This window comes from Balaenoptera ricei, chromosome 20 (genome assembly GCF_028023285.1).
Source record: "Balaenoptera ricei isolate mBalRic1 chromosome 20, mBalRic1.hap2, whole genome shotgun sequence".
NCBI classification, from domain to species: domain Eukaryota; kingdom Metazoa; phylum Chordata; class Mammalia; order Artiodactyla; family Balaenopteridae; genus Balaenoptera; species Balaenoptera ricei.
The window spans coordinates 18,659,144-18,683,979 of record NC_082658.1 but is presented as its reverse complement, the minus strand read 5'-3'; the positions used below and the strand labels follow the sequence as shown (position 1 = coordinate 18,683,979).

Sequence of the window (24,836 nt, the reverse complement as noted above, 5' to 3'; positions counted from 1 at the left end):
TAACTCACTTTCAGCTATCTTTCTGCAGATCCAACCTATTTCTATTCCCCCCAACCCTTCCAGACTTGAATATGATCTCCTGAGGCTTCCTTCAACCTTGTCACGCCCCCAATTCCAGGTTTTTCAGGTAAAACTGCTCCCTCCACTTCTTTACCCTCCAAGCCCCTCCCCATCCTGTCAAGCCCCCCCCAGGCTCCGCCCAGCTCGCCCTCCTGGCCACCGCGGCAGCCAATAGCTGAGAACCTGATTTGCATAGCGGCGCTGGGGAGCTGCGGAGGGAAAGGGGAGGGACCAGGCGACCTCCTAAATCAAAGTTGGGAGGCGAGGACTGGGCGGAGGGGGTGCCCGGCTGGGGCCGGCGGGGGGAGGGGAAGGGGAAGGGGAAGGGAAGGGGGTGGGGGGGCGGGCGCAGAGGACGGCGAAGCCTGCCGGACACTGACAGCTCCATCGCTCCCTCCCTCGGCTCATCCCCGAGTGCCCACTTCCCTCCTCCCCTCGCTCGGAGCAGCATCCTTGGTCCTCACTCCTGGGGTCGTCCTGCTCCCGCGGCTCCGTGTAATTACCTCCTCTCACCCACCAACCCGGGAACTTTCTCCGCCCGCACCCGGGAGTGGGGGGGGTTGCTTCGCCTGGGCGGGTTTCTCCTGGGGTTCGTTGGGGGGCAGTCTCTAGAGAAGGGCTTCAGGGTCCCAGAGAGACGCCTGCCGCCCTCAGCCTGCCTCCAGCCGGGCTGCCGTCGGGTCTCGGCACCCTCTCGTCCCCTCTCGCCTAACCATGACCGAAATGAGCGAGAAGGAGAACGAACCGGATGACGCGACCACCCACACCCCCCCGGGGACCGTCTCTGCCCTCCAGGAAACCAAGGTAACTCGGGAGGCGCGAGGCCTGGACCCCTGCCCAGTGCGCCCCCAGCCCGGGCGCCCTCCTCCCGATGCGGTTGCCACTGTGGCCTCGGGTGCCCTGGGGTCACAGAAGCGGGACCTGTGTGGTCCCTAACGCTCCGCGCGGCGACCCGGGGGCAGTGGGTTCGTGACGAGGGGCCACAAGGAGTCCCCATCACACAAGCACGACACGCCCTTGCGCGCGTGATGAGCGGACGCTCCACCGCGACCCTCCAGGGAGGTTGTATGTAACTCGGCTTTGTTGGAGGGAGTCGGCGCGGCGAAGGCGGAGGCAGTGTGTAGCGGTGTGTAGCGGGTGTGGGCTGGTATACTCGCCCGCGTGTGCGTGCGAGGCGCACCCCTCCCGTGTCCGCCAGGTCTGTCTGTCCCTCTCTCGTTGCCTGTGTCTCTCTGAAAATGTCTCTACAACCTGTTTGTCTCTGTCTTGGTATCTCTCTGTGTGCGTCTCTCTCGGGTCCTCTCGGCGTCTCTGTGTGTTTATTTCTGAGTCTCTCTAGATGTCTCTCTCTGACCCGCCGCAGTCCTGCATTCCCCCCCCTCCCAACCGGGTTAGGCTCAGGGACGTGAGGCCGCGGCCTGGGGCTGCGCAGCTTCTGAGTTCGCGCTGGGGGCTGCTGCGGCGCGGGCCATCACTGGCGGGGACCCGGGGACTGTTGTTGCGGCTCCGGATGAGAAAGACAGGCAGCCCACGCCAGCGGGCCGTGGGCCGGGGAGGGGGGCAGGGAGCTGGTAGAAGCAAAAAGGGAAGTCATCATAATTAATGAATGTCATAATTACCCCTAATTATGTATGATTGCTACTCCTGCGGGAGTCACAATGAATAAATTATTCCCCAATGAAGTCAGGCGGAGCCCAGACTCCTGGCGCTGAAGGCGGTGGGGTGGGGGAGAACACTGCTCACATTCAACCGCCCCCCCCCCCACACGCCTCTACTCGGCCTGCTCCCTCCCCAAGTTCTAGGTGCTGACCCGCAAGAAGTTCTTCGGAAGCGACCTGAGCAGGGGACCTGGGGATGGGGAGAGAAGAAGGGGCAGTGCTCTCTCTGCCCCGCCCCCCCCCCACCAGATTTCAGGCCAAGACTACTCTGTCGCTTTCCACCCTGGTAAATTGTTCCCACCCAGCTTCTGTTACCCAGATGAGGAGGGGGGCAGCCAGGACCAGAAATGGGTGGGGTCTTTGGCTCCCCCTGGTATCACTAGCTCATCTATAGCTCTTTCCAATGCCCATCTTCCTCCTAATTCTGTCTTGACCGCCCCCCAGGATATGAGGTTAATTCAAGGTCAAGGTCATCAAGGGAGTGACCAAGGGAAGATGAGTAGGACCAGAGTGGATGGTGTCAGGCTGAGGCACCCCAGGTAGGCTCCCCATCCCTAAACCAAAGGGACCCGGTGGGTCTCCACAGCCAAGTCTTCAGATTCACACTTGACCTTCTCCTGCTCCCTTCTGAGAACTAGACCTTGGGCTCTCAGCCCACAGAGTTACCTCCCCCTCAGAGAGCCAAGTCTACTGGGAAAGGAATGAGGTGTTGGGGGGCAGAATATTGCTTGGAATATTTGTGACAGCTCCTTTCAAGCAGAAGATCCCCATCCTGAGGGAACTGAGCCCCATCCTGAGTTCCAGTGCCCCTGAGCTTCACAGCTGCCTTCTAGTCACCCTGGACAGACACATACAAACCCCTTGCTTGCTTCCCAGGGGATTGAGGGCCTCCCAGGTCCTGCCCTGATTCCCACACCACGGCCTGGCCACTCAGCCCCCTCCTTAAGAGTTCTCCGAGAGCAGGCAGGAGGGCTGGGCAGTGCTGCCTCAGCAGTCAGCAGGCTGCAGGCTCAGCTGTGTGGGGAGGGGTGGTCAGGGCCTGGCAGGTCTGTACCTCCTTCCTCCCAGCCCAAGGACTGTCCCATGCCATCACCTCTGGGTCTGAGCCATGGAGATCTGTGGAGCAGGGAAGGAAGGGGAGTGTACACCTGACCTGGTCCCTCTGTGCCAGGCCAGTTGGAGCCCTGCCCCTTTGCCGCCCTCCCCTGTACCTCATTTATGAAGGACTCAGTAATAACAACACAGGCTGGATTGCAGGTCTGGGGAAGGTACTCAGGAGGGCAGAGGTGGGCAGCGAGAGAATTCAGAACACTTGCCAGCCTCCTTCCATCCCCCCACCTCAACTTGTCCCAAAGTAGCTTCTGTCTTCAGACTGTAGAGGTGGAGGAGAAAGAAGGGAGAGGGTCAGTGCTCAATTTGAGGCAGGTACAACAGAGGTGGCTGGTGTACTTGTCTTCATTAGGCAGTGAAGTCAACATTCCAGACCTATTCGTCAGTTTTTGGGGCCCCCTGGGTATTTCTTGCCAGCCCAAGTCCAGCCTCCCGCTCACCCTAAAGTCGGGTATCACTCCGGCACCCAAGCTACTCAGTCACCCTCCTAGTGTCAGCGTCGCCCTCTCTGGGTCCCCATCCCATCCTACTACATAGGGCCTGCCATCACCCCCTTTGGTGCCATCTTTGGAAAGACCCTGCCATGCCAGCTCTACCATCTGAGTCAGCTTGTGTCACATCTGCCACCACCCTCTGCCAGCTGCCTAGTGCCATTTCAGGAGCTGGCAGGAACTGAGGAAGGAAGGGACTGTCCAGGGTGTGGAGAGGTGGGGAGGAGGCAGGCCGGCCAGGTCCTGCCTCCAGCAGGGGATTCAGAATAACAGGTCTGATGGTCCAGGCTCCAAGCCAGACAAGCTCCTGGTGCTTTGGGAGGGAATGGGGTCCAAGTGGGCCAGCTTGCCAGGATATATGGCGACTTCTTCTCATGCCGGGGAATGGGTCCTGGGACAGTGGGGGCACCAAAAAGATAGAGGGTGGGGAGGTAGAGAAAGGTCTTCTCTGGAAACTAGGAGTCCCAGGAGTGGAAATACCTGGCCAGGCTGAGCCCAAATGAGGTTTGGGTGGCCAAGCCAGATGTCTCTGGTGTGGGCAGGCATTAAGCCATTTGGCAGAGATGCCGTCATCTGCCCTCCAGCCACAGCCCTTGACATCTGCCAGCCACCCCAGGTGGCATGCCTTCCCACTTCTCTACCCTCCTGGGATCTGGGGCAGAGTTGGGGCTGCCCTGGTGATGGGGAACATTCTGTTCCAGAGGCTTTTGGTACCCTGCAGAGGTGGCTCTTGGCTCTGAGGCCAGGCGGGGACCAGGAAAGGGCACAGGCTGGAGAGTAGGGAGGCTTGAAATCTCATCCTGTGAGGATTACTTTGGAAATAATGGCCTCAGGAGGGGGGAACATGATTGATGTCTTCAAATATTTGAAGAACTGATGTGTGTAAGCGGGAGTAGCCCTTCCTGGAGCCAAGGGAGGAACAAGGGCTGATAGGCAGGGAGGCAGGTTTCAGCTCTAAATAGGGAAGCACTTTCCAGCGATTGCAGCTGCCCAAAGATGGAATGACTGTCCCAAGAGAGGATATGCTTGCCGTCACAAGAGGTGACCAACAGAGTCAGACAACAATTCAGAGGGGACATGGCCAGAGCAGTGCGGGGTGGGGACTGCTCTATGTGCCCAGCCTTTCAAGTTCCTTCTAACCCTACATTTCATGACAAGCCCATGGCACAACTGAGGGCCAGAGGTGAGGGCCAGGGCAGGGTGCTCCTGGTCACTTGGGCTCAATAGCCAAAGCCACTGGTTCAAGTCCCGGCTCTGCTACTTAGCAGCTGCGGACTCATGATGAGTGAGTGACTTAACCCCCTCAGTTCCTCATCTGAAAAGTGGGCCAATAATTGTCACCACCTCAGTGGATAGTGCCAGGGTTAATGAGATGCTGCATATCAATTCCAGGACTCTGACAACGACAGCCCCTCATTATGTTCGTAAGTTCAGGTTTTTGCTTTGGGGACTTGAGCCTGTATTGCTGAGAGAGCATCTAACCCTGACTTGGAGGTAGGGAAACTGAAGCTTAGAGAGAGAGGAAGTGAAGTGACTTGCCTTCAGGCAGCAGATTGCGTTCTGCCCCCACCCCCCCCAGCACATCCTCCCAGAGACCTCCTGTGCTCTGTGCCCATGGCCCCTGCGCAGAGCAGTGGGTGGTTCACCCGCCCCTCTGGGCCTGTCAGAGCCCCCAGAGCCACATAGAACATATTCGTGTTCTAATTAATTGTCCCTCTGGGCCTCAACCTCTGCCCCAATGCCCAGGCAGCTGGGGCCTGGGGCCTTGCTTCTCAGAGACACAAAGAAGCCCACAGTGCTGGCCAGGAAGCTGGATTTGGAAGGAGCTGAGCAACTCAGCATGCCAGTCCCCCTAGGGCTCTGGCCTTTCAGCTGGCATACCGGGGCCCGCCTTTTGCCCAAACATTTCCCCCTCTGCTTCCCCCTCTGTCATGTGGCCTGCTGGCCTCCCTAGGGCTAGAGGGGCCACCACTTCCATTCCCTTGGCACGCTTGCCAAGCTGGCATCCATGGCACACAGGCTGCCTGGTGTCCCAGCTGGGAACCCTGGCCGAGTCTCTCTGCCTAGAGCCAGGCCTCTGCCCCCCACCTCCACCCTTTTCTTTTTTTAACTGGTAGAAAGGAATGGGAGGAGTAAGGGCTTTCAACAGGAGGGGAGTAGGGCAAGGGTCTGGGTAGAGAGGTCCAGATCTCACTCTGGGTAGAATAAGGGTGTGTTTGGGTGAGCGATGGAAATAACTCTGGCCTCACCGTAGAATCCACCCTGCACTCCAGAACACGTGCTCCGTTTAGGATTCCAGCCACTTGCTCATCATTTATTCCACAAACATTGACTGAGCACCTACTATGTGCTGAGGCCCATTATGGGGATTTCAAGCAACTTTCCCTGCCCTCCAGGGGCTCACAGCCTCCCGGAGGAGTGAGAAGTAAATGACAACATAAACCTGATGGGAGCTATCATGGAAGCCCATCCAGATGCAGCCAACCAGAGGAGGGAGTGGGCCCACTGAAAGGAATTCCTGCAGAAGAAGAGACAGCTTCCCAGAGAAGGAAGAATCACAGGAAACCCTGAAGAAGAAAGCGGGAAAAAACTGGATAAGGCAGAGAAGAGGACAAACATGTAAAAAGCTCAGAGGCATAAAACACGGATGAGTTCAAGTCCTCACATTTGGGCTCAGGTGGAAGGCCTGGGGTGGAAGGGCAGGTTTGGCCAAGTTGCAGTTTCATGTCTGGGACAGGGGCCTTGGCTGGGTCCTGAGGAGCCATGAAAGGTTTTTTGCAGGGTCAGGGATCACCTCCCTGACAGCTGCATGGAGAACAGGTGGGGATGGGCAAGGTGGAGGCAAAGAGCTATGGCCCTGAACCCGACAGGGTGCTGGAACCTGAAGCAGGGCAGGGCTCTGGGGGTGCTGAGGTGTTGCAGGGGATGAACTGGAGAGGTGTTTTGGAGGGAGAATCAGCCCTGAGGATGAGGGTCCAGGGTGACCACTCCCCCACTCCCTGTTCAAGGACCGAGGACCTGGTGTGTTTTGGCCCCCAAAGTATTATTTTGTTAAGTCGAGTAAATGGTACACCCATTCAATGAAATTCCTGTGCAGCCATAAAAAAAGAATCGTGAAACTCTTTGTGTATTTGTATGGAATGATTTCCAAGAAAAAAGCAAGGCACGGGAGAGATAGTATACTACCATTTCTGCAAAGAAAAAAGGAAATAAAACCTCTTGAATTTGCTTCTATCCAATTTCACATAAAGTTCTAGATTTCTTAACTGACCTTTTTTTTTTTTTTTTGGCTGCACGCAGCATGCGGATCTTCCTGTGCCCCCTGCAATGGAAGCACAGAGTCTTAACCACTGAACCACCAGGGAGTCCCTCTTAACTGACTTTAAATTTCATAAGTTCATGAAATGGATTAATATTTTTCATTAAAAAATTACTTTTATAAAAAATAGTCTAGGGGTGGGATAGGAAGGGTGGGAGGGAGATGCAAGAGGGAGGAGATATGGGGATATATGTATATGTATAGCTGATTCACTTTGTTATACAGCAGAAACTAACACACCATTGTAAAGCAATTATACTCCAATAATGATGTTAAAAAAAAAAAAAAGTCTAGGGACTTCCCACGTGGCTCAGTGGTTGAGGTTCCGCGCTCCCAATGCAGGGGGCCCGGTTCGATCCCTCGTCAGGGAACTAGATCCCACATGCATGCCACAACTAAGAGTTCACACGCTACAACTAAGGAGCCCATGTGCCGCAACTAAGGAGCTGGTGAGCTGCAACTAAGGAAACCGCCTGCCACAACTAAGACCCGATGCAACCAAATAAATAAATAAATATTTAAAAAAAACAAAGTCTAGATTTCTTTTTGAAAATTGAGAAACCTGGCAACGCTGGGCTGCCCCTACAGACTAGCGCAGCTGGCTAAAGGAGACCAGCAGCTACTCGCTGGCTGTCCAGTCCCCACCACTCCTAATCAGGTGCCTGTCCAGCCAGAACTCCTCTGCTCGAGGAGGTTCCCTGCTTGGCTCTTGTGGGCACCTGGGATGGTGACCTGCCTTCTGGAACTTGGCAGCCTCTTTCTCAGTACTTCATCTCACCTCTGGCTCTCAGCCTTCAGGCTGCCGCTGGCCAAGGAGAGATCCCGGGAAGCCAGTCCCCTCCAGGCTCACAGCCCCTTTTCCTCTCTCAGCTCCAGAGGTTCAAGCGCTCACTTTCCCTCAAGAACATCCTCCGAAGTAAGAGCATGGAGAACTTCTTCTTTCGCTCGGGGTCTGAGCTCAAATGCCCCACCGAGGTGCTGCTGACGCCCCCGACCCCGCTGCCGCCTCCCTCCCCACCACCAGCATCTGCAGACAGGGGCCTACCCACCCCAGCCCTGTCCCCCTGCCCGACCCCACGCCCCCTGGCACCACTCAAACCAGTGAGGCTGCACAGCTTCCAGGAACACGTCTTCAAGCGAGCCAGCCCCTGTGAGCTGTGCCACCAGTTCATTGTGGGTAGGTGCCTGGGTGGCAACAGAAGGGGTCGGGGTGGGTGTGGGAGGGGGCCCATGGACCTGACTGCCTGATGTTGGGCTCCTGCTAATCCTAACGGTGCCCCTCCCTCTGGGAGGACATAAGCACCCTTGGGGGTGGGTGGGGGCCCAGTGTTGCTGTGTTTACTAACAGCTCAGGTTCCACCCTACTGTGTGGAGGTCGGAGCTAAGCCCCAGGCTGGCATGACGATGCCCAGTCCCTTGCTTCCTCATGCCCTAACCTGCCTCCTTTGCTCCTTGCCCTTGGATGTAACCTCTCTTGACCACCCCCTCTTGCCAAACCCACATTCTTCCCAGGAAACTCCAAGCAGGGTTTGCGGTGTAAGACATGCAAAGTCAGCGTCCACCTCTGGTGCTCCGAGGAGATCTCCCACCAGCAATGCCCAGGCAAGACGGTGAGTGGGCACCACACGGAGACGGCTGGCTGATGCTCCCAGGCCTGGCATGTGGGGGAATGAGTGCCCCGCAGGGCTGGTTCCTCATGTGGGGTGGTGCTTGGGCTTGGGGAAGGCCAAACTCTCAAGGGGCTGTGCCCTCTCTCTGCCCCACCCCCACCCCCCGCCACAGTCCTCCTCCTTCCGCCGCAACTTCAGCTCCCCACTCCTGGTGCATGAGCCGCCACCAGCCTGTGCCATGAGCAAGGAGTCCCCACCCACTGGTGAGTGTCCGCTGTTGCCCTTGATCCCACTGTGGTGTGATGAGAGACCCACGCACTCCTCAGATGAGCACCTGAGTCACCCTGGCACTGCCCGTTCTTGGCACTACTACCACTTCCTTCTTTTTTATTTTTTTAGACTTCTTCTTCTTCTTTTTGTTTGTTTGTTTTGGTTTTTTTCCACACTTCCCTTCTTTGGATGCTCCTGTCCTGAATGTAGAGTTCATTCATTCATTCATCCATCCTTCAACAAACATTTTATTGAACACCTACTAAGTGCCAGGCACTGTGCTAGACATGGGAACACAGCCCTGGAGAAGGTGGAGCTCATGGTCTAGTAAGGGAGCTAGACATGAAATAAATAATCACACAAATCATCAATTAACCATCATTTGGTGAATGCCTGAAACAGAAGGATAGGGAATAAAGAGAGGATAAAGTCGGCACCGACCTCATCCACAGAGGCAAAGAAGGCATCCAGGAGACTTGAAGGATAGGGAATTAGTCCGAGGATCTGGGGAAGACCAATGTGGACAGAAGGCAGGCCAGAGGTAGGAAGGGGCAGAGAGTTAAAGAAAGGATACTGAGGCTGGGACTGAGGGAGTCAGAGTAAAAGGGTGAGATGGGACCCTGGGTGCAGGGCCTCGGGGTCCATTTTACGAGTGTTCTTTGGACTTTATTCTTTTTTTTTTTATTTTTAATTGAAGTATAGTTGATTTACAATGTTGTGTTAATTTCTGCTGTACAGGAAAGTGATTCAGTTATATATATATATATATTCTTTTTCATATTCTTTCCCATTATGGTTTATCACAGGATATTGACTATAGTTCCCTGTGCTCTACAGTAGGACCTTGGTGTTTATCCATTCTGTGTATAAACAGTTTGCACCTGCTAATCGCAAACCCCCAATCCATCCCTCCCCCACCCCGCCTCCCCCTTGGTAACCACAGGTCTTTGGACTTTATTATAAGGTCAATTTTTGTGTTTTTACAAGAGCATTCTGGCTGCTGTGTGGGTTGGAGGGGCTGGACTGAAAGCAGGGAGACCAGGTGGGAGGCCACGATGGTTGCCAGGAAACAGTTTGGTAGCTGGCACCAGGCTGGTAGCAGTGGCGATGGGGAGAAGTGAGCAGATTCTAGAAATGTTTGGGAGGTAGGACGAGGTGATGGAGTGAACACAGGCAGTGAGGTGGGCAAGGGGTCCAGGATGCTCCAGGTTTGTGCCTGGGCACCGTGGGAGGACACGGAGCTCTCACTGCTGTGAGGGAGACCTGGGAGGGGAAGGGGAGGGGAGTGCAGATTTCACTTTAGGGCTGGCTGAGCAGGACAGCGAGCAGGGCAGCCGGGGCTGAGATGCAGGACTTCGGGGCACAGCGAGCCTGGCAGCAGGGTGCCCGGCCTTGATGGTGACTCCTCAGTAGGGGCCAGCGGGAAGGTGGACCCCGTCTATGAGACCCTGCGCTATGGAACCTCCTTGGCCCTGATGAACCGCTCCAGCTTCAGCAGCAACTCTGAGTCCCCCACACGGAGCTTGGTATGGGGAGCACCAAAGGGGAGCCTCGGGGGCAGAGGTCTCAGAGGGTGGGGGGTCCAGGGGTTGAGCCCTCCCCTCTCTGTGTCCCTAGAGCGAGCGGGATGAGCTGATTGAGGACGGGGAAGGCAGCATCCGCAGCTCAGAGGAGGGCCCTGGCGACAGCGGTGAGTGGGATTGGGGACCAGGGGCAGGAATGGAGCACAGCGCGGGCCGCTGCCTGCTGCCTCACACCCTCGCCCCACCCTGGCATCTCCAGTATTCACAGCCCCGGCCGAGAGCGACGGGTCAGGACCAGAGGAGAAGAGCCCTGGACAGCAGGTGAGGCTGGGCTGGCAGTGAGCCCCCCGGCAGGCCAGGTGGGAAGGGGATGTCCTTCTCCTTGTCACTGATCCCTAGGTGGGTGACAGCGTGCTGAGTGGGAGTATCCCCGCTCCATCATTTATCCCCAGTCTACCGGGATGGGCAATGCCAGGGTGAGCAGGCCCGGGAGGCAGGGGTGTTAGCACTCCCACCACTGACCCAATGCCTACTGCGCCCACTCCTACTCCCCCAAGGGTGGGCAGTTCTAGGGCGCAGCAGGCAGAAGAGGATCCCTCTTCTCCATCCCTGGCCCAGTCCCTTCAGGGGTGTGTAAGCACAGCAGATAGGATAGTCTTCACCTCCCCTGTCATTGACCCAGGAGCACTGTGCCCCATCTCCTAGCCCCCAGGGTAGGCAAGGTCAGGGCAAGGGGAGAGTGGGTGGAAAAAGAAAGGTGTCCCCCTCCCATCAATGACCCAGAGCTTTTCCACAGGCCCCCAGGCCCCTTCTACGGAAGGATGTGGGGCCCATGTACTCCTACGTCGCGCTCTACAAGTTTCTGCCCCAGGAAAACAACGACCTGGCTTTGCAGTAAGTCCTCCATCGTCCCAGTCCCCGCCCCGGGCAGCTGCCTGGCCCCAACCTCAGGGCTCTGTGCTCCCAGACCTTGGAACATGAGTGTGAGGGAGACCTTCAGGAACCTTCTCCTGGCACACTTGAGGCTACTGAGCCCAAAGAGGAGATGGAGGTGCCAGAGTCCAAGAGGGATTGGTGCTAATGTCACGTTTCCTGCCCCCTGCCCGGCCTCTGTCCTGGAGAGCGTCTGCCATACCTGTAGTCACGCAGCGTCCTCCGAGGGCATTGAGAACTCTCCCCCAGCTGAGGGGGGCATGCAGGGGATCTGGGGGCCTAGGACCGTTGGGATGCAGAGTGGGAGGGTCCCTCCTGCCCCATGTGCTACCCCCGCTCTCTCATCCCAGGCCTGGAGACCGGATCATGCTGGTGGATGACTCTAACGAGGACTGGTGGAAGGTAACTTGGCCGGGTGGGGAGCGGGGGGTGGGGGGCGGTAGGTACGTCACTAGCCCGCACCCTCAGAGAGCGCTGCCCTAGAGACCTGCTCTCCTTCCGCCACCGGCCCTAGCCAGGCCTAGGCCCACCCTCAGGTCTTACTCTCACTTTGCCCCTCCCCGCCCCAGCCTTGCCCCTCTGCCCACCTTGTGTCCTTTCCAGCCCAGAAGCCACCCGACTAGGGGCTCAAATACAGAGAACCCAAATCTGGAGGATGACAGCATTGGCTCTGAGTGGGCATTAGGTCTAGAGAAAGCAGTGGGGGTCGAGGTGGTGGCACGAGTGCTTATTGCCAGCCTCATCCCCAGGGCAAGATCGGCGACCAGGTTGGCTTCTTCCCAGCCAATTTTGTGCAGCGGGTGAGGCCAGGCGAGAACGTTTGGCGCTGCTGCCAACCCTTCTCCGGGAACAAGGAACAGGGCTACATGAGCCTCAAGGAGAGCCAGGTGAGGGCCTGGGCCCTGCATGGCTGGAGAGGTGGGCGTGGGAGAGAGGCGGCAGGGGTGTGGGCGAGGGCCCTGGAGGAGGACGCTTGCAGCTTGGCAGCAGGAGGGAAGGCAGGCTAGAAGCAGTGGGGCTGGGAAGTTCCCTGGTGGCCTAGTGATTAGGATTCTGGGCTTTCACTACCGTGGTCGGGTTCAATCCCTAGTCCGGGAACTGAAATTCCCGTTTAAAAAAAAAAAAAAAAAAAGCAGCAGTGGGACTGCAGGGCTCTCCCGTCCTCCCCTCTGGGAATTGGGGCTGGCAGCTAACACAGGCAGAGGGCTGAGTTATGTTGGAGACAGTCAGGGGAGGAGCACTGGATTAGGAGTCTAGAGGCTTGGGTTTGAATGCTGGCTCTGCCTTTGGGTTCTTGTTAACCATGGGCAAGTCCTTTTCCCCCTGTTACCTCCTCTGTGAAATGGTAGTGTGTCAGGGGCATGAGACCAGCTCATCTCAAAGGTCAGACCCGAAGTGATGTTCTGTGTCTGCTGACTGCCTATTCTTGCACCCTGTACTCTCATGGGATCTGCTCCCATCACCCGGGCTCCGACCACATCTGATGCTGGTCCCGTCATCCCCTGGGATGGACCGCCTGGGAGCCATCAGCAGGACTTGGGGCCAGGGATGCAGGCAGTGCCAAGCCTCAGCTTCATGTCTCTTCCGCTCAGATCTGTGTGGGCGTGGGCAGGAGCAAGGATGCTGATGGCTTCATCCGCGTCAGCAGCGGCAAGAAGCGGGGTCTGGTGCCAGCCAACGTCCTGACCGAGATCTGAGAAGAGCCAAGAGAACCCAGAAGCCACCCCTGCCTGTGCCCGGCCCTTGCTTCTGGCCCCAGGAGGGGAGCAGGCATCTGCCCACAATCTCTCTCCCTCTGCCCTTCTCCTAGGGGCCAGTCACCATGGCTTGGGAGGCTTCTGCCCTGAGGAGGGTTTTATTTCATGGGTCCTGGGGTGCCCTGAGGAGGCTGCTCTGAGACTTGGAGGTGGGGAGGAGGAGAAAGTGGGAGGGGATGGGAAAGCTCCAGGTGGGTCCCCCTGGTGCCCAGGCACTCCCAAAGCCAGTTGCCATGCTGAGTCCAGCCCTGAGAGGAAGTTCCTGGGGAACTTCCCTGCTGTCTCTTCCAGAGACCTTCCCCTGCCCACAGCATCTTTGCCTGCCTGACAGCGCCCCTCTCCTCACAGAGCCTCTGCTTGGGTCTTTGTGTGTGTGCCCCTGCAGCTGCCCCTTTGGAAGTGGGGCCTTGGGAAGGTGCCTTCCCGGGTCCCTTAGCCCCAGCTCTGGGTAGGGAGGGAATTCAGGGCTGCAGGAGGATCCTGGTCTCACCACCTCTGTCACTCCATCAATTCTCAGGAAAGTTCTGCGGTTATCTCTCCCATTACTTGAAACCTGGGTGGACAGAGGAGGGGAGGGCTGAGGTCTGGGGAAGTTGTGGTAAATCAGAGACTGTCCCCTCGAGTAGCACAGTCACCGCAGGGCAGCCTCATCCCACCCTTGTGCACCGGGAAAGGGCACCCAAGAGCGGCCTGGACACAGAAACCCGATCAAGAACAAAAGACTGGCCCACGCCTGCTCAGAATAACCCCCAGTTCAGTGTCAGGACTCTAAAAGCTCAGTTCCTGCCCCAGGCCTCTCCAGGCCCACCCCAGGAGCCCAACCTTCAGGGGTTACCCCGCAGTGACCCTCCCTCACCCCCTCTCTCCAGGCTCTGCAGGGGACAGGGCTGCCGTTGCAGGGGTCCCTTTTCTGGTTGCATCTGCTCCCTTGTCCAGGACACAGAGCCCTGGGAGGAAGAGGGAGTGGGAGACAGACAAAGGATTCTGTTTGAGCACCAGGAGGGGAAGGGGGTAGGCATCCTGGGGGTGGGGTGGGGACACGCAAGGAGGACCCCTCCCTTGCAGGTTGCTTTTCTCTGGTGCCAACTCCCCTCTCCCCCCAAGCTCAGAGCCTCCTCTTGTGCCCTTGATCGTGCCAGCCAATGCCACCCCCCATCCTAGGCACAGTCACACCCTCCCATGCAGTGGGAGGGACACATCCTCCTACCCACTGGCCCCTGCCCCACCTCTCCCTCGCAGAGCGGGGGTACTCAAGCCACACTGCCCTGTTTGCTGCCATGAGGGCCCCCCCCCCCCCAGCAATGTCCCAGGGGCGGGCCCAATGCCCACTGTACATGAGGCTGCATGAGGCGTCTGCTGGGGCATTGCTGAGCCCCCAGACTCCTAATTAAATGTTCTTGTCCCAACCTGTCTGCTCTATCTGCTTGGGCTAGAGGAAGGGAAGGGGGAAGGGGTCGGGGCGGGGGGGGGGGCGGTGGTGGAGGTACGAAAAGGGGACTGCCTGAAGGTCGGAGAATGTGTTCATCTCCGAGAGGAGGGGTGTGGGGACTGAGCTGGCCCTGACAGTGAGGGTCCCCAAGCCTCCTCACTCCCTTCCACCCAAGCAGCCTGAGCCAGGCGGGATCTGAGGAAGTGGGGCAGGAGGTTTGGGGGACGCCGGAGAGAGAGAGAGGGTGGGACTGCGGCCACTTTCTGGTTCGAGGCGCTCCTGCCTCGCGCAGGGGGCGGGCACACACCTCTGCGTCTGGACCGTTCCTGCCCAGTCAGAGATGCCCTCGGAGACCAGCCGTACCCAGGGTCGGAGGCAGGGGGGCTCAATACCCGCCCGGGATCAGCCTTGCCCCCGCAGCCCCCTAAACCCGAGGCAGATACGTTGGCGGCGAGGACAACAGCGGACGGTGGGGCCCTGAGATGACTCATCGGGAGCCTGGCGCCAGGGGGCCGCGGTGGCGCCCCGCCCGCAGCGGTGCCCGCCGCCCACCTGCTCCGGCTGAGCCGCCTCTTTCCCGTCCGCACGCCCGGCCGCGTCATCGCCCAGGCGAGCACGTCCTGTGCTATTTATAGGCAGAGGGGAGCGCCGAGAGAGGGAGAGGCGGGCTGCGGCGGTGCCAGGGCAACGCCGTGCTGCCAGAATGCGGGGGGGGGGGGGCTGCTCCCCCGGATAGTCACCCATCCGGCTCTGCCTTCCAGCCCCCCCAAATCAAGGTAGGCCCTGTGGAGCCAGACCCTGGGTCCCCAACCGCTTTCTTTGGGCTGCTTCAGGGATGACTCTAGAGCTTGGGGGTGGTAGGGGGAGCAGGAGAAGGAGGTTGACCCCCCTTCCTAGGACCCCTGATGATGGGACTGGATAAAGGGGTCACAAACCCAGTCCAGAGTCTTAAAAAGAGGGGAACTCATGCAAACAGGCACCTACTGTGCCGGGGAAACTATGCCAGGAACTTAATTTTATTTTATCCTCTAAGGACCCAGTGAGGAAAGCGGTGGTGTCCCCTTTTCACAGATGATGAAACTGAGGGCCAGAGATATTAGGTGGCTTGCCCATGGTCATACAAATTAACCAGCCCAACCTTTCCCCTTTTATACTTGGAGCAACTGAGGCCCAGAGCAGACTAGAAACTTGCCCAAGGTCACCCAGCAAATTAACGGTCAAGCTGGTCTCAGAAATTCTCTCTGGCCTCTCCGTTCAGCTCTTCCCCCACCTGACCCTGGGTCCCTCAGTGGCTTAAACCAGCACGATGGAAAGACACCTTGAAATGCTGGGCTGGGGGCTCCAGGGATCAAGACCCCACTCCACTGGAGAGGGTCAGAGCCTTTCAGCCAAACCTTCTGCACCCCCACTTGTGTCTGCACCGGCCAGCAGCTGGCCTGGACCCCTGCCTCCTCCGCAGCTTATCTGCTGTGCTGCTGAGCACAGCAGCTTCTTCCGGTGGCTGGACCACTAACAGTATGCTCACCGCCTGGGGCTGGGAACAGCTGGTGCCCCCACTGTAGCTTCTGCCCTCCTCCGTGCCCACTCTGGGGGTAGCAGGACCAGCAACACCATTGGCCTGGGGCAGAGGATGTCAAGCAACCTGCTGGTGGTGCCAACCCACCATTTGGCGGCTCTGTTGTCTGACCCACACGTGCCCTCCATCCCCCCACCTCAGCCTGAGCTTAAGCTGGCATGTACCCTGTGGGGATTAAGGTTTAGGGGAGACACAAAAAGAGGGGGAGTCTGGGGGCAAGAGACAAGAGGCCTAAAAGGGCAGAGAGATGGATACGAGGCAGTGGGTGGGGAGACAGACAGGTCCCCTCTGTGCAACCCCACCCATCTTGCTAGCACCACTCCCTTTGGCCCCTTCAGCCTTCTTTTTACACCCCCCCCCCATTCTTAACACCCCCTCCCCAATGCTTAGGACATTGGAGGCACCTGCTGGAGAGTGCGACCAGCCAGTGTGTACCTCCGGCCCCGGCCCTCCCTGTGCTTTGGGGAGCCAGCCTAGGTGGTCCGTCTCAGCCTGAGAGAGAGCACCCACTGTACCCTGTACCCCTCCTCCAGCTTGCGGCCCTGCAGCAGCAGCTGTGCCCCGTACCTCTCGGCTGCGCCCACTCCGAGCCACCCCCTCCCACGTCCAGTCTGGAGGACTCAAAGGTGGGTGCTAGTGTTCAAGCCACACTGGTATTCTGGGGAGTCATTGGCCCTTCCAGGCCTCAGTTTCCTCCTCCAGAAATGGAGTTGGACTCGCTCATGGAGTCTTTACCTGAGGGCCATGAGCCCCTTTAAAGGGTAAAATTATATGATGGGACCAGTTGCAAACTCTTGAGAGAATGGACATGTCTTTTCATCAGAATTTCACAAGGCTCCAGGACCTGGAAGAGACCCAGCGGTTACTTTAAGGGGTCTGCCTGCTAAGGGGGCCCTCCCAGGTACTGCCCTGGGAAGGGCTTAGAGGCCTGTGGTGGAAAGAGGTAAGCTTAGGCCTGGAGTGAGCTTCAGAAAGAAGTGTCTTCTACATGCAAGGCTTCCCAAGAGATGATAGGCTCCTACAACCTGACTCTTCCTCCCCCCACCCCGCCAAAAGTGAGGCAGTTTCCTACACCTTCAGTGACCTGTGAGAGAACAGCACCATCTCCTGGTCCGTGGTGGAAACCTTTTCTGTGCTGCAGGCTCAGGAGCCTCAGTAAAGGTCCTTATTCTCCTTCCTGTCATCCCTCTACTGCCTGGAGGAAGTGGAGGTGGGCAGCCTTCAATGCTCTTCCTCCTCTGGGAAGAAGGCATCTCATGCTCCAAGTAGCTTAGCCGAGGCCCTTCTTCCAGGCCACAGCTTCCCCACATGGAATGACAGGCTTAGAGCAAGCCTAAGGATACATTATGCACTGGCTGCTGTGGTGGCAACAGGCAAACCAAAAATCAGTGTTCTCTCAGCTGGGGCTCTGATGCACGTGGGTGGTGATGGAGGTTGTCTGGACTATTCTGTCTGGGCCTCCCTGCCTTGGGCTACCCACATCCCCACCTGTCCAGACTGGACGAGGACACTGCAGGCAGAGCTGGGGATAGGTCTGCTGCCCCCAGGATCGCTTCAGCCCTGCCTTTCCCACGCAAGTGCAGATGTAAACACGTGCCCAGTACACATCCTGAAGACCCCTCATTGGCCTTCGCATTACTCCCCACAAGCAAGAGTTCCTCAGAGACCGGTAGACCGCAGGGAGGTAACCAGGACGGGCACACCAGTCATAGCTGTGCCCAACTTTCCTCCCCAGACTTCTCACCTGAGCTGACACTCCTGTATTTAACTGGCTGACTGACCCCTTCCACCTGGACACCTGTCACTCAAACTGCCACCCACTCAAAATATTCAACTCGGCTCTTCCAGGGATTCTCCCCACCACAACTAGTTTCTTCTCCTGATCACCAAAGGCATCTCCTGCCCAGTCCTCCAAAGCTCAAGGCCTGGGGACCAAGCCAGCCTTCTTCCTGAGGCCTCCGTAATCAGTCTACAAAGTCCTGTCTTACTTCATCTTGAATCCATTTTTTCCCATTCAGGCCGTCTTAACAGGTGAATCCAACATGTGGCTTCACCTCTTTTCTCATCTGCAAAATGGAGAAGCTAATACCCTACTTTACAATGTTGTGAAGATTATAGAGTCAATACAAGTCAGTGTAAAGTGCCTCAGTATTTGGCTCACAGAGCAGATACTTCACTGAAAAATTCATTGGTGATTAGTACTACCAGTTAATAGGCAAAATAAAACCTACTTCTCATTTGTAAAAAGGGATATGAATTAAGTAACTCAAAATTGCTGTGACAAGTGTGTATGTTATATGCCTTTATTCCAATTTCTGCTGAGAAAGCCTTTTTTCTTTGGGCCATTTTTGATGGTTATAAACCAAAAAACAAAACAGGAAACAATACTTTTAAGGACAGGAAAGAAAAATGTTTAGAACTAGAAATTGGGATGCTCAAGATGACAGCTTCAGTTCTATCTCAATAAGGCTGTCTAAAGACAGCTTAGGCAGTAGTCAGCAGTTCAAGTCCAGATCATACCTTCTGGACTGGTGGTGGTTCAAATTCCCACTGTCCTGGAGTTCCAAGGCAGTAGACCACAACCTTGAACCTCAGTGCAGTTGAGCAGTGCAAGCATATTATTTTCTGTTGTTTTAAAATAATGTGACAACTCATGTCACAACTGAATACTCGTTCCCAACCAACATTTGAGACCATGTCTGAGGTGCCACTCATGCTCTGCTGAAAAGGGCAGTTTTGAGGCACAGTCTTTGAGGCTTGGGTAGAAGCCATTCCTCTCCTCCCTTCAAAGTAGGCCCCACACCCCATGGATGGAGGGGGCATGAGCCTGACCAGAGGCCAGGAGCCAAGGAAGAAATGAAGCAGGAACCCAGGGAAGGGCCTGTATCTCATTCCTCAGTTCTGGCCCTGTAAACAGTGAAGACCCACCAAGCAGCCAGAAACTGGAAGCAGAGAGGTAGGCAGATAAAGCCTTGTTTTTTTATTGAATGAGTGATGCATGTAATTGCTGAGGCCACTATGTACAGAGAAGAAAAGGAGAACTTTATTTCTTGGTCTCTTCCTCCTTGGACAGAGTCTTGATGATTTCCTCCTTCTTGGCCTGGAGCCGCTCTTCACGGCGCTTGCGGGCTTCCTTGGTCTTAGACCTGCGGGCCTCAGCCTGGTCCCTGGGTAATGGAAGAGAGAAGACGGGTGAGCTGCTGGGGACACCAAGAGCTCCTGCTTCAACTAGCCAATAGTCCCCACACTACCCTGACATTGATGGTAGGTGGTATGTGGGTATGTACAGGGCAGAGCAGCATATACCTCTAACACAACAACTGTATTCTGGACAGACTGCATGTAAATCAAGATTAGACATCAGCACATTTTAAATGTTTCAGAACTTGCCCCTGTGACAGACACCAATTCCTAAAGAAACTTACGCCAGAAGCTTCTTGCGAGCCTTGTCTGCCTTCAGCTTGTGGATATGTTCCATGAGAATCCGCTTGTTTTTGAACACATTACCCTTCACTTTCAGGTACAGGCTGTGATACCTGTAGGGTACAAGGATTAGAGGTTCTGGTCAGCAATGGGATCAACACAGAGGTTGGCCTGTGATCTGCTCCTCTACACAAGGCCCCTAAGCATGCAGGGTTCCTTTTCTCTCTTCTTGCTGCAGGGACGTCTTTCCCCCAAACCAGGACTTTTTGTGCAATTTCTAGACAGAAGAGCTCACCTGGCAGATAAACTTAATTCTTGGGCTGTCCTGATGGTGTATGTGGGCAGAAGAACAGGACAGAATGGAAGAACTTTCTTAGAAAATACCAAGACACATGGCTCTCTCCCCAAGGCCAATGAGACAGAGCTTGTATCTGTGCAAAGAACAAGCCATCGAAACAGCAATGGGTCTTGGTGGGCCCGAGAGAAGGTACTTACATGTGGCGGTCAATCTTCTTAGATTCACGGTATCTTCTGAGCAGCCGGCGCAGAATTCTCATCCTCCTCATCCAGGTTACCTTCTCGGGCATTCGAGCATTGGCAGTACCCTTTCGCTTACCTACGAGGAAGATGAGTCAGGCCCACTGTAGTGCATCTTGGTTACTAGAGCCAGCTGACTAGTCACAACAATAGCTACCAATTTCTGAAACTCTTTGGGTCATGTGCCAAGAGTTGTACCTCACTTTTTTTTTTTTTTGTACCTCACTTTAAGTAGCTTTATTTCCACTTTACAGATGATGATCCCAAGTATTTAATTTCTTTCATTTACTCAATTTTTAAGGAAGCACAAACAAGGCAATTATTCCCCATTCACTCCACAGAATGTGGATATGACAGGGCATGCACCAAGGCAGTATGGTAAGCTGGGAGGGCTTTAAAAAGGTGATGTGACCTTCATCTCCCTAGGTCATCCTGACTCTAGGAAGCAGTGTTAGGATTTATTGGACATTTCCCAAGCACCCAGTAGAATGCATGGGTAGGGTACCAGGGTATAGGTGCTCAATAAATGTGACCTCTTTCTACCGATACCTTCAACTCCAACACCAGTGCCAACTTTCTGATTTGCAGAGAGAAAAACACACCAAGTATCATGGAGTAGGAAAAGGGCTCAAAATGAGTCAGAATGCGAAAGGTTTCTGAATATATCCTAGTCTAGACTTAATCATTTATCATTCCCGAAGTCTTGGAGTAAAGGGAAGAATGTACTTACCTATGCCCATATGCCTGCCCTTCCGGCGAGCCAAGGTGTTTTTTCGGCATCGAGCCCGGGAATGGACCGTCACAGGCTTCCGGATAATCAGCCCATCTTTGATCAGTTTCCGGATCTGCTGACCTGGGAAACCACAATGCACCTGGTCAGTCAGGTGGGGCCTAGCCCCAAGTACACCCGCCACAACCCAGAGTCCAAACAGGACATGCCAGAGACGCTGCTCACATCCCTGGTTTTCAAAAATGGTGGAAATTGGGGAACTTCTATTTCTTTCTTAAAAAACAAAACACAGCAACAACAACAAAAAACCTCTACCCTTTTAGATGTTTTACAGCACACTCAAAATATACACATTTGGGGATATGTGATCAAAATAGTATACAAATACGGCCTAGTCCTTCAGATCCTGTTTCACCTATTAGCTACCAGTCTAAAATAAGGATTTTTTGAGCACACAGTACAACACCACAAACCCAAACAGGTAAAGGATTTCCCTGAAGTTTGACCAAAGTTTCAAACTTTGAACTTTCCTTGACCAAACTTCAGGTTCCTGAAGCTTCTCTCAGGCCCATCTGTACACTTCCTTGTAAATTCTAGTTTTAATAAAAACTCTGCTTAAGTTAGTTAAGCAGAAACCCCTACCCTTGATATCTGACCACCCAGGCCAGAATCCCCCTTACCTCTGTTTCCCTAGTAATTTTCTTTCTTTTTTTAAAAACAAACAATTAAGACAATGTTGTGTTAATTTCTGCTGTACAGCACAGTGATTCAGTTATACACATATATACATTCTTTATATATATATTCATTCTTTCCCATTATAGTTTATCGCCCTCTTAGTAATTTTCCATCCACTGATCCCCTACACCATGCTCCTTGGCTATAAATTCCTACTTGCCCATGCTATATTCTGATTTGAGCTCAATCTCTCTCCCCCAAAGTAAAATCCCATTGGTCCCTGTAACTATTGCAATTATTCTGAATAAAGTCTGCCTTACAATTTTAAACAATGTCATTTAATACTTTTCCCTGTAACAATATTATGTTGAAGTAATGTGGGCATGTTGATGTTATCTGCAGGACCGACACTGTCTTACTACTTTGAATTATATGCAAACAGTCCTCTAATAAAGTCTGAGGCCCCAGGTCTTTCCAATTCATCATCTCATCGGCCATCTCTACCCGGCCCCAGTCCTTGTACTATCTCTTCACAAATCCTACTCACAGCTATAAAACAGAACATCCACTCTAGCGATATTTATTAATATAACATTGGGTGGTTCCATTAACTTCCATCCTGTCATTCTGGCAAGTGGCAGGAAGAGAACTTCTGGCATTCCATACTTCTGTGACTCCTCCATTTTATAACCCCCCCCGCAACTATGAGCTCTCCTAGGTTTGTTAACAGTTAACACAGTCGTGTCACCCTTCATTGCACAAAGGATGAGAAAGGGGTAGGATGAAGAAGGAACTTAGACCCCAAGAACTCACGGGAGTTGGCATTGGCGATTTCATTAGTCTCATTGGGGTCCAACCAGACCTTCTTTTTGCCACAGCGGAGGACACTGGAGGCAAGCCTCTTCTGAAGCCTGAGCATACTGTGACAAACAGAAAACACTATCAGGTCCTGGAAACCATTCCTGGGCAAGAATGAGCATCCCCAACAAGACCTGCCCTTCAAAGTCTTCTAATGTTGTGAAACATAAGGGGGGGGAGGTGCATGTGTATATGCATTTAGTACTAAAGACAAACATGTCCCCCCAGACTTTTGCCACCCACGATGCAGCCCCAGGTTAATAATCTTCCCTATACCAAGACCTTTGTAAAGCTTTGCCTGTGCGTTCCTGTAAGGGACAACAGCCCACCCTGGGATGTCGACAACCTCTAGGTTATGTCTTATTCTCTGTGTCTGTTTTCTCCTCTGGAAAATGAGATCAACGGATACAACTGGAATGAAGAGCGGGCCTACGCCCTTTCTGGTACCCAGCACTAAAGACAAGTGTTTAACGTGAAGAATCCGAGGCCAGTGGGCCTGATTTGCTAGTTAATCTAGTCCTTTGCTTCCTGGGCTCGTTTTCCCTTTCTTATCCCAGTAATAAACTAGTCTTAAAATTTTTCTTATGACGGGTGTACGGGGTAGAAGGCATCAAGGTCCTAGGGATCGTTTCACTCTCGGCAGTCGGAGGCTTGGGGCCTACTCGCGACCTGTCTTACGTCACATGGAAACAGAGATCGGCTCGGAGCCACAGATCAACCCAGCGAGTAAGGGGGCCACAGCCCAGTCCCCGCCGCCGCCTTTCCTCTGCCCGCGTGGGTCTCCTCAGACACGTGTGGGACGCGAAGCCCGCCTTTGCCCCGTCCTAGAGCTCCGAGAACGCTCCCCCACCCCCTCCTCTCGAGGCTGGGAGCTAGTGTGCTCCGGCCTATTCCAAGCTCCGGGACGCGCCGCTTCAGGGCCGCCTCCACCCCGTCTCTTCCAGCATGGGCTGCGGTACCCAGCCCCGCAGTGCGGCCGCAGCCAGAATCAATCAATATCAGAGACCCGAGAGCCCTTACCTCATGGCTGCGACCGCAGCGGCCAAAGGAAAGAACTTGCTCTCGCCAGGCTCCTCCCATTATCTGTGAAGGGGAGAGCCCACCCCCCGCTCCGCTTTCGCCCGTATTCCCCTCCGGTCCTTTAATCTTCCGCCACCCTAAACTTACTTATATATTCTGTAAAGACCCGGGATAATAGAAGTCTAATATCAGGAATCGGTTTTAAACTTTAAAACATAGAAAATATCTCCCTTCGGTATGGCAAAATGGTATAGTCCGACTTCCTATTAAGCATGCGCAGCAAGGGTACCTGATCACGTGGGCAGTGGAAGCCGGAAGTCAGCTGGATTGCGCAGGCGGGATAAAGTAGTTTTACTAGAGCGGCCCACTCCTCCCAGGCATACTGGATTCTGTGGAAGGATGTTTTGTCAGCGAGAAAAAAATGAAGCAAGAGAGAGTAATGAGGGCAGATATCAGACAAAAGCAACCTTTTATTCACTCTCCCGGTAATTGGCAGCCCCTGGAGCGCAGAATAGATCACCAAAGACATTAGTGTATGTTTTTGAGCCACTGGGGCTCTAAATCTCTCAGTGCCTCAGTTTCCTCTTGTGTATAGTGTACCTAGTTCTAATATATACGTCGTCTAGTTGTGAAAATCACATGAGTTAACGTTTGCAACTTGCAAAAGAAGGCATTAAGACAAGCTCCTTGATGGCGGGAACCAGTCTTTGGTTTGGCTCACACTGTATTCCAGCGGCCATGGAGCTTTGCACGTAGTAAGCACTTGAGAAATAGCGAGTGAGTGAATGAATAGTTGTGAAAGTCTAAAAAAGAAAAATCGAATGACAGGCCCTCTCATAGTTATTTCCTCTTGCTCTGGAGCATCCAAGGCAAAAAACTAAGGAGAACATTCCAGGGTCCAAGAAACATTGATCTGAGTTCTGGGTCCAGCTCCTTGCTTTGCTCCAGCTGATAATCCCGTATCTATCATCTGAACTTTTCCTGGCTGCTAAATAGAGCTGAGAAGGTCAAAAAGAGGAAGGGAAGGGAATTCCCTGGCGGTCCAATGGTTAGGACTCCGTGCTTTCACTGCCAAGGGCCCGGGTTCGATCTCTTCTCAGGGGAACTAAGATCCCACAAGTCGCGCGGCGCCCCTCCACCCCCCCAAAATAAAATTAAAAAGAGGAAGGGATGCAAAATTTATGCCACTTCCTCACAACACAAGTAGTGTCATCGCCATTTTACAGCTGAGGTAGCAGAAATTGAAAATCTAGGTCTTTCTGACTATAAAACCCATGGCTTCTCTGTCACGCCAGGCTTTGTTGTGCCCAAGGGGAAGATGGGAGCCCTGCTCAGTATTGGCTCTTGGGGCTGGCCATCACTTGTTGCAAAACCCAGGGTGAAAAGGAGTCAGTGTGTTCCACAGTCTCCCCTCCAGCAGAACATAGCAAGTTGGCTTATTTTTTTTTACTTTTGGCCGCACTGGCTTAACGGGATTTTAGTTCCCCAGACCAGGGATTGAACCCAGGCCCTAGGCAGTGAAAGGGCGGAGTCCTAATCACTGGACTGCCAGGGAATTCCCAGGTTGGCTTACTTTAGGGTCTTTGAACCTGCACAAATCTTCTTCATTCTACGTCTCATCTCTCCTCTTTGTGGAGCCCTGGAAGGGGTCAAACAAGGAGGTAACAGGTTCTCCTGTCATGATTAACCCCTGCACAGCACCTTACAGCATCTCCAAACACCCCAGCAATCCATCATTTAATTTCATTTCCCTCTTCTTCCCAGTAATCCCAGGTGACAAAGACACCACAGTACCGGCAAACCCATTTTACAGGAGAGGTGTACTGATCTGTCCAGGGCCACCACCAGAAAGAG

At 54.4% G+C, this 24,836-nt stretch overlaps 2 protein-coding genes across 7 annotated transcripts in view; one reads left to right on the top strand and one right to left on the bottom strand.

Annotated features, from left to right (window-relative positions):
- Positions 1-425: 425 nt before the first annotated feature.
- Positions 426-13,701, top strand: STAC2 (SH3 and cysteine rich domain 2). Of its 3 annotated transcripts, XM_059907371.1 has the most exons (12): positions 426-555; positions 715-864; positions 7,509-7,815; positions 8,151-8,248; positions 8,421-8,511; positions 9,929-10,044; positions 10,136-10,208; positions 10,301-10,362; positions 10,838-10,935; positions 11,325-11,376; positions 11,724-11,861; positions 12,567-13,701. In XM_059907371.1, the coding sequence occupies exons 2-12, from the start codon at positions 775-777 to the stop codon at positions 12,669-12,671; spliced, it is 1,230 nt and encodes a 409-aa protein (XP_059763354.1). In that variant the 5' UTR covers positions 426-555; positions 715-774; the 3' UTR covers positions 12,672-13,701. The 3 variants fall into 3 exon arrangements, with proteins under 3 accessions (XP_059763354.1, XP_059763355.1, XP_059763353.1); XM_059907372.1 differs by lacking the exon at positions 426-555 and having other exon boundaries at positions 668-864; positions 9,932-10,044; XM_059907370.1 differs by lacking the exon at positions 426-555 and having other exon boundaries at positions 668-864.
- A 4,992-nt stretch (positions 13,702-18,693) lies between these two features.
- LOC132354513 (large ribosomal subunit protein eL19) overlaps positions 18,694-24,836 on the bottom strand; it is a 410,792-nt gene continuing 404,649 nt past the window's right edge. For 3 of the 4 annotated variants that reach the window (XM_059906380.1, XM_059906381.1, XM_059906382.1), the window contains exons 2-6: positions 21,918-22,026; positions 20,427-20,549; positions 19,655-19,775; positions 19,162-19,272; positions 18,694-18,903 (exon numbers count right to left, since the gene is read on the bottom strand). In XM_059906380.1, coding sequence (XP_059762363.1) covers positions 18,780-18,903; positions 19,162-19,272; positions 19,655-19,775; positions 20,427-20,549; positions 21,918-22,026 — 588 coding nt within the window. In that variant the 3' untranslated portion in view covers positions 18,694-18,779. Of the gene's footprint in view, positions 18,904-19,161; positions 19,273-19,654; positions 19,776-20,426; positions 20,550-21,917; positions 22,027-22,982; positions 23,062-24,836 lie in introns of those variants that run through there. The other variant, XM_059906379.1, reaches the window with a different exon arrangement.

What these genes read in the sequence shown, in the direction of transcription:
- STAC2 (XM_059907371.1), top strand. Translation starts at nt 775, where the DNA reads ATGACCGAAATGAGCGAGAAGGAGAACGAACCGGATGACGCGACCACC. An exon ending in GGAGGGCCCTGGCGACAGCG is followed by an intron (nt 10,209 to 10,300) that starts GTGAGTGGGATT and finishes TGGCATCTCCAG; the next exon opens with TATTCACAGCCCCGGCCGAG. An exon ending in AACAACGACCTGGCTTTGCA is followed by an intron (nt 10,936 to 11,324) that starts GTAAGTCCTCCA and finishes CTCTCATCCCAG; the next exon opens with GCCTGGAGACCGGATCATGC.